The 15,015-nt window shown below is 45.6% G+C and overlaps 2 protein-coding genes across 6 annotated transcripts in view; one reads left to right on the top strand and one right to left on the bottom strand.

Moving 5' to 3' along the window:
• Positions 1-15,015, bottom strand: part of LOC142765481 (uncharacterized) — an 887,742-nt gene that overhangs the window by 859,699 nt on the left and 13,028 nt on the right. The window lies entirely within an intron of this gene.
• LOC142765477 (uncharacterized) overlaps positions 1-15,015 on the top strand; it is a 124,171-nt gene that overhangs the window by 97,645 nt on the left and 11,511 nt on the right. The window contains exon 5 of the mRNA XM_075866515.1: positions 5,709-5,768. Coding sequence (XP_075722630.1) covers positions 5,709-5,768 — 60 coding nt within the window. The remainder of the gene's footprint in view (positions 1-5,708; positions 5,769-15,015) is intronic.

Below are 15,015 nucleotides of genomic sequence, written 5' to 3'. Positions count from 1 at the left end.
CCGACTACTCGGAGCTTCTCCGCAGAAAATTTCATGTAAATAAATAAATAAATATGTTTTCACCACCACCATCATCCAAGGACGGTGTACCACTGGCGAGAGCTCTTGTCGGCGTTAGGAGATGGCGTAGGGCGAGTCCAGTAGGCCAGAGCTACGCTGTCGTCGATGATCGGCGTCAGGAGATAGCATAGGGCCAGCCCAGTCGACCAGAGCTACGCTGACGTCGGAGATCGCGAGGGCACAACCAGTCGGCACGAACTCCAGTGAATGAGTCTTCGCCGTTCAATCTTGGCGTCAGTCTATAAAGTGCTCGCGTTTTACTAACGTAGCGTCGCTTTGTCCAGCGTGCGCGTGCGTCAACGTTACGTTGGAGTATAGTGGACCCTTCCTGATGCACTCGAGGTCGTTTGGCTAGCTCGGCATATACCAAATTTGGTGTTACGTGCCGTCAGTGGATGACGAAGGAATATGACTGGTGCAAACATGGTAATCATGAAACGCGTATCATGTAAGAACATGACAACAAGAACGTGACAACATGTTTTATACTGGCCAGTTTCTACGAAACTGGCCAGTATAAAAATTAGCTATATTTAATGCTGTCTTGTAAATTACCTAATAAAGATACAATAATTATCACTTCATAAAATCACAGAAAGGGGCTTGCTGCTTTATTTTGAAGAAGTTGAAAGTATCAGCTTGTATAGCTTTGTCGCTTCATCGGTAATGCGTGACCAAGTATATATAGCCATAAACTGCCCCATCAACACAATAATAATTCATCAAGTCTTTGTCAGAGCACTAAGCGACTTCACATAATAAGGAAGTCTAATGTTGTCTACGTAGCCACTGAATATTATGGTTATGCTATGTAAAGAAAAAAAGATATTCCTACGCAAGCCTTTATTAATTTGCCCATTTCCATCGGGTCGTAAATAAATATACTGTTTAGCTTATGTCCAATATCTCTTCATAGAAACCTTGAATGGCACTTTCTCTAAAGGCATCGTAAATTCCGCTTTGTTACGTTGAATAGTTTCGCAATACTCGTAGGCTTGTACACCAAAACGGCTTTTGTTGCTCGCACTATTTTCAATTCTGCTAGGTAACGCTTTTGACCAGGCATTAAAATCGCCTTTCATTGAAAAGAGCTGATAGTATGATTTCTGAAGTAACCCAATTAAATTTTCTTTGTGAAGCGAAGCGAGCTCAGTACATCTGCAAACAATGCGTAAAAGGGGCAGTGGTTGCAGCTGGTGTGGGACCACCACCTTAAAGGGGTGATGACACCAAAAATTTGGGGAATGCGTTCCTTTGATGTAAGCGTTTCCTTCAGCCCCAGGAAGCAGATTACATGCACAAAGATTCGTGTATTTTCTTTAATTAGTTTATTCCCTACATTTTGTGGGCCATTTTCGGTTTCGGTTTCGCGGCGCCGAGTTAGGCCATGACGTCGATGCATAGGTGGCTTGGCCAGGTGACCACACAAAGCACTGACGCACATTGTTCTGAGTTTCGTCAGCTCTCATACGCACGTGCCACACAAGCGCCAGCAAAACAGACGCGCTGACAGTCGCCACGGTCAGCTGCAGTAGCATCCAGGCAGCGACAAGGCAAAAGGCAGCCACAAGAAAACAAAGTGTTTATATTTGCAACGTATACACACGTGAACGAGTAAGTCGCCTGACGCTAGATGCACCGGCCCTTTATAGGCTCCGATACGCTGAAGTAGCTTGGCGCAGCCCCACCGTTAGACGCGCGCGCCTTCTCTGACGGACAAGGACGCGTCGAGTATATCTTCGAAAGCACCCGACGGACGCACAGTTTTTCTGCAAGGGATGCCAACATACTCGTCACTACAGATCTGGTGTGACGTCACGACAACTGCCGTTGCTTCTCCTTTTCTGAAATGTCAGTGTTGCTGCGGAAGTGTTGGCTCTAGATTGTGAGTGTGGACATTCTGCTGCACTATGAAAGTGAATAAAAATACACTATATGCGTTCGTTTTGTCCGACCCTTCGTGCATAGAGTCCTTGCATGCAGAGGAAACCCACACCAGGCTTGAGATAGCCCCGAAATTTGGTGGCACCACCTCTTTAAGGCGTGGGTCATTCATGTTCTGTATGTAGCGGCCACTTCTCGTTTTAGTCCGTGGAATGTCCGCTAGATGGTGGTACTTGTATAAAATGAATATATCATAAAAAGGTGTAAGATGGTGACACTTGGAGTGTTCACTAGATGGAAGGACAGATGGACAGGCGGAGAGACATGCGGACAGATGGACGGCCGGACAGACAGAAAGGTCGACAGACAGATGGGTAAACGGGCGTAGATTGCGATGGATGGATGGACAGACAGACATACACACCGACAGACACGGCCAGCTGACGATTCAAGGTTTGCCAATCAAACCCTTCGAGGCTTAGCTTCGCCCCACTCATCATCATTCACTCCGTGTTTATTCTGGGATTTTTTCTGAAAACATCATTGTCCCAGTACACTGTAAATCGTGTGCTAAAAGGCTAGCACACAAAATATCAAAAGTTATGCATTCACCTGACTTGTATTCATAACCGAATTCAATCAACAAACACAACACATAACTTCGAAAGCAGAGGCAGCCAAAGAGCGTCTTCTGCGGAGGATCGTCGTGAAGGTGAAAGCTAGGGGAACGCGCACCTCCACCAAAATATTACGGCAATAAAAGGCGTAGCCCAATATATTAACAAGGTATATACAGACAGCTAAGGCCAGACACACAATACTGAACCAAGCCCACGCGGATGTCAGAGAGGGTCGTATTTATCTTCGCTGTCTTCCTCTTTATCTTTGACAGCAGTTCGAAACAACAACTACGGAATCAATTCTTTTTTTTTTCAATGAGGTTCAGCATAACTGAAGCACCTAACTTTAAGACCAAAACGACGACTTTTTGGCTCATTTTAATTTCTCATTTTTATAATTTTTTTTTGCGTTATCACTACTGAGATAGCCCGAGCTGCTCAGGCGCCGGGTGTTTTCGAGCTCGGCCCACGCGGTCATGATAAGAAGACGATGCAGTGAGTCAGAAATCAGCATTGTGTACAGAAGTGACGGCATGGTGCCACAAACGCATGTGCGGAATTCGGGGCGGTTTTCTGAGAAACACTGCGTGCAAACGCCCCGACGCGGCCGCTCAGCAAACAGTGCAGCAACGCCAGCGTGAGTGTCGCGCTCTCTCTCTTGCAACTGAACATCGCGTCTCCCGTGGGCCTGCTTGCGGTCCTCTTTCGGACAAGTTTTTCCGTTCGTTCAACCAGGAGTTTTCAAATGCTACCGAGCTAGCAAGCCAATATTGCACAGAAAAGAAACACAAAATGCAGCACAACCTTCTCGAGGAAGCCCAAAAGAAGTGGAAAATAAATGACGCTTCTGTTCTCGCAGACATTTTTACTTATAGCTGAAAATTTACGTTATACTAAGAAGAGGAGCTTGAAAATCACTAAATATTCTGCAAAGCAAAAAAAAAAATCTCAGCTCATTCACGGAATGAATGATTATAAATAGAACAAAGCTTCGAAGAGTTTCATCGGTAAACTGCGAATAATCCGCTGGTCGCGTCTGTATGTCTGTCTGTCTGCCCATCTATCCGTCCATCCGTCCATCTGTCTGTCTGTCCGTTCGTCGATCCGTCTATTCGTCCGTCTGTCTATTCATTCGTTCATCTATTGAACACTCCAGGTACTGCCATCTGGTATCTTCTTATTATATATTCATCATATACAAGTATACCAAGCGCACATCTCAAGTACCAAACCAAGAGGTGGCTACTACATAGAAGAGAAGCACGATCCGTGCCTTAAAAACTCCCAAGCATTCCTCCGAGGGTGAGCATGGTTAAGTGCGAATGCACGGGGTGTTGCTATGAGGGGTATTTAATAATTCGCACTATTATATTTATTAATCACACTATGGCGCCTTTATGGTGTAATGGTTCCTGGGAATCGCAATTTGATCACACGGGGGAGTTTACGTTAACTCACTGGCGAATGCCAACGAATTTTAACTTTACTCCCCCTCATAGCATCACCCCGTGCATTCGCACTTAACCATGTTCACCCTCGGGGAAATGCTTGAGAGTTTTATTACTGATTATGATGATTAAAGTGTAATTAATGAATTTAAGTGTTGTTTGTCATGAAGCATTTGTACACAGATACATTATATACGAAGTATTATTTGTTTACACTTCACGATTTTCGTACGATGCATTAAATGCACACATCGCGAGCGCGTCGCACACAGACACACACACACAAACTACACTACAGATTAGCACCTATTCGTGTTATTGTTGTAGCTCACGGTTAGTACCAGCGCTTTGTGATCCGAGAAATGTACGGTGAGCGGATCCGGCAAGACGGAGCGGACCGTACAGTTCCTACTGAACGCCAAGTCTATGAAGCCACCGTTGATCGTGGTCGGAAACTCGAGAGACAGACACGTCATCGAGTAATTGTTCAGCATGTGGTCAACCAACCAGCCATTGTACTTTCTAACGTCCACATTAAAGTCACCAACCACCACAATCGGAACCGAGGGACGCGTTCGGGAACGTTCACTCGCCGTTGACGATTGCGAGTGGCGTCTTGACGCCGGCCTTCATCGCCCTTCTCCGCCTGACGCTTGCGTTGTCGTTCCGCTTCTAGGGCCGCGTTCGCGGCTCGATGCTGACGCCTCATCTCGGCCTCGCGAGCGCGCAGTTCACCATCCGCTGCACGCTTCGCCCGCTTGTCCTCGGCCTCGCGAGCGCGAAGTTCGGCATCCTCTGCACGCTTCGCCCGCTTGTCCTCGGCCTCGCGAGCGCGCAGTTCGGCATCCGCTGCACGCTTCGCCCGCTTACGTTCGGTCTCACGAGCCCTTCGCAGCGCCGCCTTGTCTTCCAACGTCGGCGAAACCACCGCGGTACCGTCAACTCCAACGACGGGTGCAGTGCTGGCATTCGGTTGTACTGCATTCGTTGTTTATGGTAGCGTTGCCTCCGGGACATCCATCGCACGACCAGCTCTCGACGGGAGACTGAGAGAGAAGGCGGGCGCACGAGAGAGAGGGGTGCGCGCGCAGCTGCAGCGAGCGAGGAGAGCGGAGAAGCGAGCGAAGGGGGAGGGGGACGCGCGCAGCGGCGTTAAAGATATAAGGCGCGTTACTGACACCGATATCAGCGTCGCGCTGCGGCCCGCCAAGTCCTCTTTCTTTTAAAGATAGAGAGAAGACTGCGGACGCCGCCGACGGCGGTGGATGGTTTGGGGTCGCTTATAAAGTGTATTCACAATTAAAAGCTTCGCCGCTAAAACATGCACAAGCATGAACGAAAGCAGCAATATACTACTAGCATTGTCTCTGGGACCTTATCGAATTGGTTCAATGCACGTTATCCCATTCATGATAACGTTCCATTGTTAATTCACCCAAGTATGTGGACTTTAACACTAAGCTACCAGAACTTATCGACAAACATACTATAACTGAACGGCTAACACACCATTTGTGAATGTGATTATCACTAAAACTACTATATTTCTTTAAAAAATGAAAACAGTCTCGAAAAAATGCGGTGACTCGAAACTTCTACAAGCGACATTTCGAATAAAGAAGCCCAAAAACACGTTTTGTAAGCGAAGCTGGTAACTGTGGTTCTGCCTCAAGCATGAAAATTTTCATTTTCACAGGCAACAAGGGCACACATCATGGTGGAAAGAAAAAGAAAGGATGGAGCATTACATCGCACAGTAAGCAATGACAAGCCAAAGTGATTTGAAGCCAGCCGTGTTGGCCAACAGATGACGTTTTGTGGTGAGATCGCGAAAGCAACGAGACTTGCCGAGACTTCGGGGTATGGCGCCCGGTAGCTTTCAATCAAAACACGCATGTTCAACAGAGACTGTCTGGCTCACACAAGATTTGCAAAAACGTAACGCCTTCTAGACTACTAAAACTTACCGCATGCTCTGACGTTTTGATCGCGTGTTGTGCCGACACGGTGGGCTTCTAGAGTGACGCAATGCTTCCTTCTTTTTTGTCGTCTTTTATGGTGCACGCGCAGCCTTCATGTGAAGCTAGTTTTGTTTTTGGATTATTACAGACTAATCATAAGGTTTCTACTACATTCCGTACAAGTCTGAAGACTTTTCTAGAGTAATAACCAATCTTTACGAACGATTCCTTTACATGCAAGTAAACTGTAACATTTTCCACCGCGAATTCCACCAAGGGTGCTTGCTTCATGGTTGTAAGTAGAACGACGTGAACGCGGCGAAATTGCATGTGATACATCGCAGCCGAGTGATGATATAACATATAGGTCCCTTCGCGTAGGTGCACAGTCTGTGCGATTGGACTGACAGATGAATTGCGCTGCACACTGACCTCAGAGCAAGAGTACCAGTCCTCATCCGAAGCAATCTCAGTGCCTGTATAGTAGATTTTCACTGCAGGCATCTCGAACACAAGCTCGTTGATTCTCAGACGGCCTGAGTTCAGACTTCAAGCACTTCATAATGTCGAACGCTGAGCAGCAGCTTATTTGCATATTAAATAATTATATGAACTTCAACTAATGATGGAAGTCTAGTGCCATCAAAGTAGCTAAGTCTGCTCACTCTGAATTATAGTGGCATAATTACCTAGTGCTTGAATAACATATCGATGAGTTAGCCTCAACTAAAAACATTTTACTGGACATGGCAATAATTTACGCAAGTTAAATTACCAATCTGATAATCAGCGTAGAGTTAGTTAGTGTACTATTATTGAGCACGACCTGAAATAGGTCATAATAAGCTTGGTCTTGATTAGCGTACTCCTAATTAGCGTCGCGTCAGTTACCATAGAATAGTTAGCTCTGTATCAGCTTTAAACGGCTTCACAAGCATGGTCTTAGTAAGGTATGGCTTTATTAGCATGGTCTTTGCGTTTGTTGACTTATTTATCTAAGTTAATTAGCTAACCAACCTCGCACACGTGCTCAGGCAACAAGCTCACCATGAAAAAGGGAACGAAAACGGCGCGCACCTGCCGAGCAACACGCTGGAACGTACAGACCAATCATGACGAATATACACGTGGTCACGGTGTTTAGTTCTAGTCACGTGGCTGTAAGGCACTCGGTCGAAGCTAATCTCATAGGCTACGGTGCAGGGGCCGAATTCACAAAGCTTTCTGTTGGCTACGCATTTTCTTAGCCAAGAATTCTCCTAACTGGAGGAATTACTATAGCACGGGTACGAATTTAACTTATTCGGCACTTAAGAGGGCGAGGAAGACACACGATAGCCGATGAACCGACAAGGAAAGAAAGAAGTGTGTGCCGATAGTATCAAGGTAGCACGCAAAGCGTCTAGCATCGAGAGTATACGATGATAGCCAATGATTTGCTGCATCTAAGTTTCAGTTCCGCGAGCGTCAGCTGCAGCGCTTACGGGATGCCGCGTACGTTGTAATAGACGTTTTGGTGTTCTGTGCAAAGCCATGCACTCACTTTTCATCAACGGCCGTAGCTAAAAAATAAATTGCTCAATGGCCTTAAGCCTTCGAGCAATCCATGCACTATCTCGCCAAGTATCAGTAAACAACACACCAGGTGCACCACATCAATAATACCACGCATAAATAGATGCATGCAATGCTTGAAAATGTGCCTCAAATGTCTTCCTTTGTTTAATGCGACCAGTCACCTTACATTTAATGAAGCTGCCCTGCTACTCAACTAATCCAGTGTAATCGAGCACGGTATAGTGGTGAACGTAAGGTGTTTCGTACCTAAACGTAAAAGGTTGCCTTTCTTACAATATTCTTATTACAAGACACAGGAGTGACTTTTGTGCCTGCGGACGAATTGTGCAGAAATAGAGAACAGCAGTAATCAAATAAAATTGTGAGCGGAATTTCGTTGGTTGCATGCACCGCAGCATTATTATAAAGCCGGAATGCAAGAACGTGCATGCGTTTACGTTTAGATATGTGTCTACGTAAAACGAGGGAGACTCGTCGGGAGGTGTTTCAGTGCTAATGCTTTTCACAAAACATGGTGCAAATATTTCTTCCAGCGTTGTTTGAGTGAGCAAACAAAGTAAGGGACGTGTATACGAGTCTTAAAGTCGAAAAACGTTATAACACGTGCAAAAAGGACGAAAAAAAGAGAGAAAGAAAGAGAGACTCTCGTTTCGTCTCCACGAAAGCTTGAAATCGATAGATAATAAAGACAATTTTCTGGCCCAGCAGACGTCAGAGAAAGTTTCCGCAATGACCATCGGATTTTCGGAGAGCATAAAAAAGTGGAGTACGCATTTTATGGGAGCGACAGCCACACTGAAAGTGAGATGAAGTGCGACTGTCTTTAGATGTGCGAAAATCAATGCTAATTAGGTGAGTTTTGAGTGGATGACCCAAATCTTCTTTAAATAACGATAATAAAAACAGAGTATTCGTCTAGTGAAGGAAGGAAGTATGTTTATTTACAGAAAGGCAGAGAGTTCGGCCTGAGCGATAGTTTGCTCTAGCCTGCTACTCTACACTGGGGGAAGGGAAAGGGGAAAAGAAAGATTATTGGATGACGATGGTGAGATAGAGAGGTGAGTATGTAGTGTTCTTTCTAGCTGAGACACATTTTAGTGCCGCGCACATAGTCCAGTTGTTTCTAAAAAGGTAATAACTGCTCTTGTGACCGCAGTTGCACTGTTGGCGTCTGGCCAAGGGCCCAACATGGTCTCATCAGTTAATGACCTACTGCGATATTGTTCAGTAGAAGAAATCAGTGTTTGTCGTTCACGTGCGTATGCTGGGCAGACACAAAATATGTGCTCAAGTGTTTCTGGCACATCACAGTGTTCACAATTAGGACCGGTGTCACTGCGACCGATGATGTGTGCGTAACGTCTAGTGTACGCTACACCAAGACGAATGCGGTGGATCATACTTGTGAGTTGCCGTTTCAATTTAGGAGGCATGCGGAACCTCATTTCCGGGTCCCATTTGTGAAGTCGCTGGTGTCGCCGTTCCGGTTTGGTCCAGTGCTGAAGTGTGTAGCTGCGCATCACGCAGCGAAGCAGGGCGTTCGTGTCAGCTCGTGAAAACGCAATGCGTACTTCAGGGGCACTGCTTAAGGCATTTTTAGCTTGAGCGCCTGCCTCTTCGTTTCCCATCACGCCGCAATGAGCGGGAATCCACTTTAAAGTTATAAGATGGCCATTTGTTGAAGCAACCTGAATAAGTTCTGTGATTTCTATTGCCAAGCTGTAATATGGACCTTGCTTCATGATGCAATTAATGGTTTGCAAAGCAGGTTTGGCATCACAGAAAATCGTCCAGGCTCGAGGTCGCTTTCCGGAAAAAAAACCTTATTGCCTCTCGGATAGCGACAAGCTCTGCGGCAGTTGATGTGGTTTTATGGTCCACTTTGAATCGTCGAGCGATATCCATGTCTGGGATGACAAAGGGCTGCGGCGGAGGTGTTTAGCGTGGTGGATCCGTCGGTGTACACGTGCAGAGAATCACTGTACGTTGTATAAATGTGATATAGGGTCAGTTGTATGAGGCCAACAGAAGAAATGAGCGACTTCTTCGTAATTCCAGGTATCGTAAAAGAGATAGGTGGTTTAGGCAGAACCCATGGTGGCACTGCAGGGGCATTTGGCGGAGAAAACCTTGATGGTATAATATTTTCATGCCGCAATATTACTTTTGAGAAACTGCAATCTGTGTGAGTGGCGGGTAGTACTGACAGTGGGTGCTGTCTGTGTCTGCTCAGTAATCGTAGGTGAACTCTAAGTGGCTCGCAGAGCATGTATACACTGATGGGACAAGCCCGAGCCTCTGCGATTGTCCCATTTGTTGAAGTGCAGCGTGGTAGACCCAAGCATCTTCGTAAGCATTGAGCTTGAACACTCTCGAGTGTCTTCACACAACTAGGTCTCATATTAGAAAGCACCGGCATGCTGTATCGAATGTATCCAACAAATAAAGCATTGTATATTTGAAGTAGCGATGATTCTGATGGGCCCCATCTTGCTCCTGCTACGTGGCGAAGAATGAGAACAAAGCTCTTCAATTTAGATTTAAGTACGGCGACATGCCTCGTCCACGATAGATCTTTGTGTACGACAACCCCAAGGAACTTGTGGTGCGTTACAGCAGGTATCGCTGTCCCATTAATAAATATCGGGTATTGCGACCTATGCTTGCACGTGAACGCAAGCACTGCGCATTTGTCGATTGAAAGAGTGAGCCCCTGACGTCGTAGATATTTGTATGTGATCGTCACTGCACGCTGTAGTCGAGCTCGCAATTGTGGACGAGTAGTTCCGGATGCCCATATGCATATGTCATCAGCGTATGCAGTGATCTTCACCGTGCTGGGAAGTTCTGCTGCTAGGCCGATCATTGTGACATTGAATAGGATCGGGCTGAGAACTCCTCCTTGGGGAACACCACGATGACCCTTATATCGATCGGTGTCTCCGTTACTTGTCGTCATGTAAATGGTGCGGTCCCTAAGGTAGCTACAAATCCAAGCGTACAGTCGTCCACCGATGTCAAAATCTTCCAGTGCGTCAAGGATCGCATAATGCAGCACATTATCGTAGGCACCCTTAATGTCTAAGAGGACCGCCGCCACTAGTCTGCGTCGACTTCTTTTCTCTTCAACGCTGGTGATCAAGTCGACCACACCATCAATGGCAGATCGGCCTCTTCTGAAGCCGTTCATAAATGCAGAAAAGGAGTTGTTGCTCTCTAGAAGCCACTCTAATCGTGCCAGTACCATTCTTTCCATCACTTTTCCGACGCAGCTGGCTAACGCGATTGGTCTGTAGGAGGAAAGTGCATAAGGACACTTCCCCGGCTTGAGCAATGCAATAATGCGACTGCATTTCCAGTTAGCTGGGACTTCTCCTGACCCCCATGAGGTGTTATAATGAGATAACAGGATACGTCGTGCTTCTGTATCAAGATAGTTGAGTGCAGCATACGTGATTCCGTCAGGTCCTGGTGCCGATGATCGGCGGGAGGCAGAAATCGCAGCGTCAAGCTCATGTATTGTAAAACGTACATCAAGGCGCTCGTCAGACGATGGAGGCGCAATGGTAGTAAGAAGCTCATTAATGGCAAGATCATCAGTGGTGTCAACGATGAGGCTACAGTAGTCACTGGCTATCTCAACTTCTGTCCGTCCCTGATGTAGAGCAACAGCTTGAAATGGTTGATGTTGTTGGGGAGTTGTCTGCAAACTTCGTACCACCCGCCAGATCTTAGATAGAGGTTGCCTGGGGTCCAGAGATCCACAGAAATTTCTCCAACGTTGCCTGTCAATCTTGTCAAGATGCCGAAGAACATGTCGTTGAGCTCGACGACAGGCGGAAAGGTCTGAAGGTGACTTCGTTCGTCTGTATCGGCGTTCGGCACGGCGACGGATTGCACGAAGGGCCTCGTATAGGGAGTCAACTGCTGATTTCTGCATCGGTAGGTTAACCTGTTTGGTTGTGTCACGCAGTGAAGAAGAATGATGAAGAACGTACAGCGCGAACACAAGACGGGAATACTACAGAAGGGACACAGACAAGCGCTGACTAGCAACTGAATTTTTTATTAACACAGAAGCGGAAAATATATACGGAAAAAACAACAGAAACAAGAAAACTGAAAAAATTTTTACAGCATGACAAAGATTCTTCCATGTTATTGTTACATGCGCTCTTCTAGAAAAGATAATTCTTTGGCCGATAACCCGATGGAAGCCATGCTGATGCATCGCGACCCTTCTTTTGCGATATGAGCGGCTTCAATGATTTCACGAGTACGCATATCCTGATGTCTGCCGATGATTGTTGTTTCTTCAAACAGGGGTGTGCAACCACAGGAACTGCAATGAATGGCCAAAAAACCTTCTTTGGCGTTGCGCACATTATTTTTGTGCTCTCGGAGGCGGTCATTTAGACACCTTCCAGTTTGGCCTATATAGCAACACCCGCATGAAAGTGGAATGCGATAAATGACATTATGTGAACAATCTAGAAATTTCTTACGATGCTTGGTAGTGCACTGGCGTTTCCTTTTTTTGACAGGACAGGTGACACGTGAAAGATATGACAATTTGTGAGGTGCTGAAAAAACCACTCGAACGCCGCACTGTTGCCCTATTTTCCTGAGACGATGTGAAATATTATGCATGTATGGTATGACCGAAATCTTCTTGCCTCGACCGGTTTCCATGCTTGCCTGCTGAACATTTTCCTGGCAGCTTTTCTTCTTTTTTCTGTAAATTACTTCCGCTACCGAAGTGAGCAGCTTATGTGGATAACCTGCTGCTTCGAGCCGACGAATCTGCGCCAAGAAACTTCTAGTGACAACGTGGTGACATGATTTATCTAATGCGTTGGAAAGACATGTTTGAACAATGCTTCGCTTGACTAACTTAGTGTGTGACGATGTGTACGGCAACAACGGTTTTTTTGCTCGTGGTTCGTACATCCAACATGAATGTTGATTGGCAAATGTTAGTCTGAGATCTAAAAAACGAATGCTGTTGTCTTCTGGCATTTCATGTGTGATACACAGAGGCGACAGGCACTCTTTAAATAATGATATGAGGTGACTTGTTGCAACTTGAAAGTTATCTGCATTGCGCTTGAGAATCACAAGATAATCATCTACAAAACGGAAGGTTTTCAGAACACTGCTACCATTGAGCCGTGCGTTAAGAGCTCTGTCTAACTTTGCTAGATAGAGGTCACTCAACAGTGGGGCAATGCATGAGCCTATAGACACACCATTCTTTTGAAGAAAAATTTCATTGTTCCATTCAACATAGGTAGATTTAAGGTAAAACGAGACAAGGTCAAGGAAAGCACCGCCACTAATACAAGTCGTGTTCTGGAATGCTACGGATCCAAATTCATCGATGCATTCTTCGATACATGAAATTAGTTCTTTGGATGGCAGAGAATAATACAAGTCTTTCACATCGATTGAAAAGGCGGTGAGCTGTTCGTTCGGGTTTTGGTTGATGAAGCTTATGACCTCTTGCGAATTACGGATGAGGAAAGGATCATCAATTTTGAGCAGCTTCAAATTTTGTTGAATGAAACTCGCTAGTGCTTTCTGCCACGTTCCTTTTTCTGAAATTATTACGCGAAAAGGTGAGTCTTCTTTGTGGGTTTTGCATGAAAAAAACATATCTAGGGCTAAATTCTGACATTTACCTATCGTTAGTGCCAGCTTTTTTAGATCTAGTTGCGAGCAAAGTAAGATGGCTTTTTCCTTAACTTTTGCTAGGGATACATCAGGGCACCGTTTAAACACAGAGAGAACAGCGTCATGCGCTTTTTGAAGGTACACATCATTTGGTAGTACAGCAAAACCTCCCTCTTTATCTGCTGGTACGACACACAGTTCATTCCGGAGCAAGAACGTGGAGACTTTCTTTAGAGGCAAGTTGTGGCTTGTGGGCTTACCATGCATCAGAACGTCAACGCCCTCGGAAACGCACCTGTCGCACTCATTCGTCGGTGCGAGGCTTGAGACCTGTCGAACCACAGATAGCAGCTCCGCGGGAGTCTTTCTCTGTTCCACTGCAAACTTTGGGCCCAGCCCCAGGGTGCGGCGCACTTGTTCTGAAAGCTGGACGTCATCAGCGACGTGGACGACGCCTTCCTGACGCGGTCTAGTTGGCTGCACAATCCGTAGTTGCCTCAGAGCACATTGCCACATATGTTCGACAGTGGAGTCTATAAGATTGTTATATTCTCGCCACCTTTTTCTCCTGCCAGCTGGTAGCCTTTCGTTGTGGTAAAGTTGTAGATTGGCGCAGATTCGTCGGCTCGAAGCAGCAGGTTATCCACATAAGCTGCTCACTTCGGTAGCGGAAGTAATTTACAGAAAAAAGAAGAAAAGCTGCCAGGAAAATGTTCAGCAGGCAAGCATGGAAACCGGTCGAGGCAAGAAGATTTCGGTCATACCATACATGCATAATATTTCACATCGTCTCAGGAAAATAGGGCAACAGTGCGGCGTTCGAGTGGTTTTTTCAGCACCTCACAAATTGTCATATCTTTCACGTGTCACCTGTCCTGTCAAAAAAAGGAAACGCCAGTGCACTACCAAGCATCGTAAGAAATTTCTAGATTGTTCACATAATGTCATTTATCGCATTCCACTTTCATGCGGGTGTTGCTATATAGGCCAAACTGGAAGGTGTCTAAATGACCGCCTCCGAGAGCACAAAAATAATGTGCGCAACGCCAAAGAAGGTTTTTTGGCCATTCATTGCAGTTCCTGTGGTTGCACACCCCTGTTTGAAGAAACAACAATCATCGGCAGACATCAGGATATGCGTACTCGTGAAATCATTGAAGCCGCTCATATCGCAAAAGAAGGGTCGCGATGCATCAGCAGGGCTTCCATCGGGTTATCGGCCAAAGAATTATCTTTTCTAGAAGAGCGCATGTAACAATAACATGGAAGAATCTTTGTCATGCTGTAAAAATTTTTTCAGTTTTCTTGTTTCTGTTGTTTTTTCCGTATATATTTTCCGCTTCTGTGTTAATAAAAATTCAGTTGCTAGTCAGCGCTTGTCTGTGTCCCTTCTGTAGTATTCCCGTCTTGTGTTCGCGCTGTACGTTCTTCATCATGCAATACCAACTAGCCCAAAGTTTCACTCTTCTAAGCAGTGAAGAAGCAATGATGTTTTCTACCTCGGATGGATCAGCACACGACATCTAGTGAAAGTGACACTAGTGACAGTGAATTCATAATAGTTGATTAGCATTGTCACTGGCTGATAAATAGTTTTTTTTATTTATATTTGGCAAACTATGAGAAGGTGGCGTACGTTAGAGCCGGCTATCCCAACGTAATGACAGTAATGTACAAAATAAATAGTGCACAGCTATACAGACACAAGTGGCAGTTTATATCTTCTAGTAACCTTGGGCAAACACATTACAACTATTTCTTCTATTTTTGACCAAGTTTCACCACACCTTT

Source organism: Rhipicephalus microplus, chromosome 6, assembly GCF_043290135.1.
Source record: "Rhipicephalus microplus isolate Deutch F79 chromosome 6, USDA_Rmic, whole genome shotgun sequence".
Classification (NCBI taxonomy): Eukaryota; Metazoa; Arthropoda; class Arachnida; order Ixodida; family Ixodidae; genus Rhipicephalus; species Rhipicephalus microplus.
Note: the sequence above shows the minus strand (reverse complement) of the source record. Positions and strands in the feature narration are given on the sequence as shown.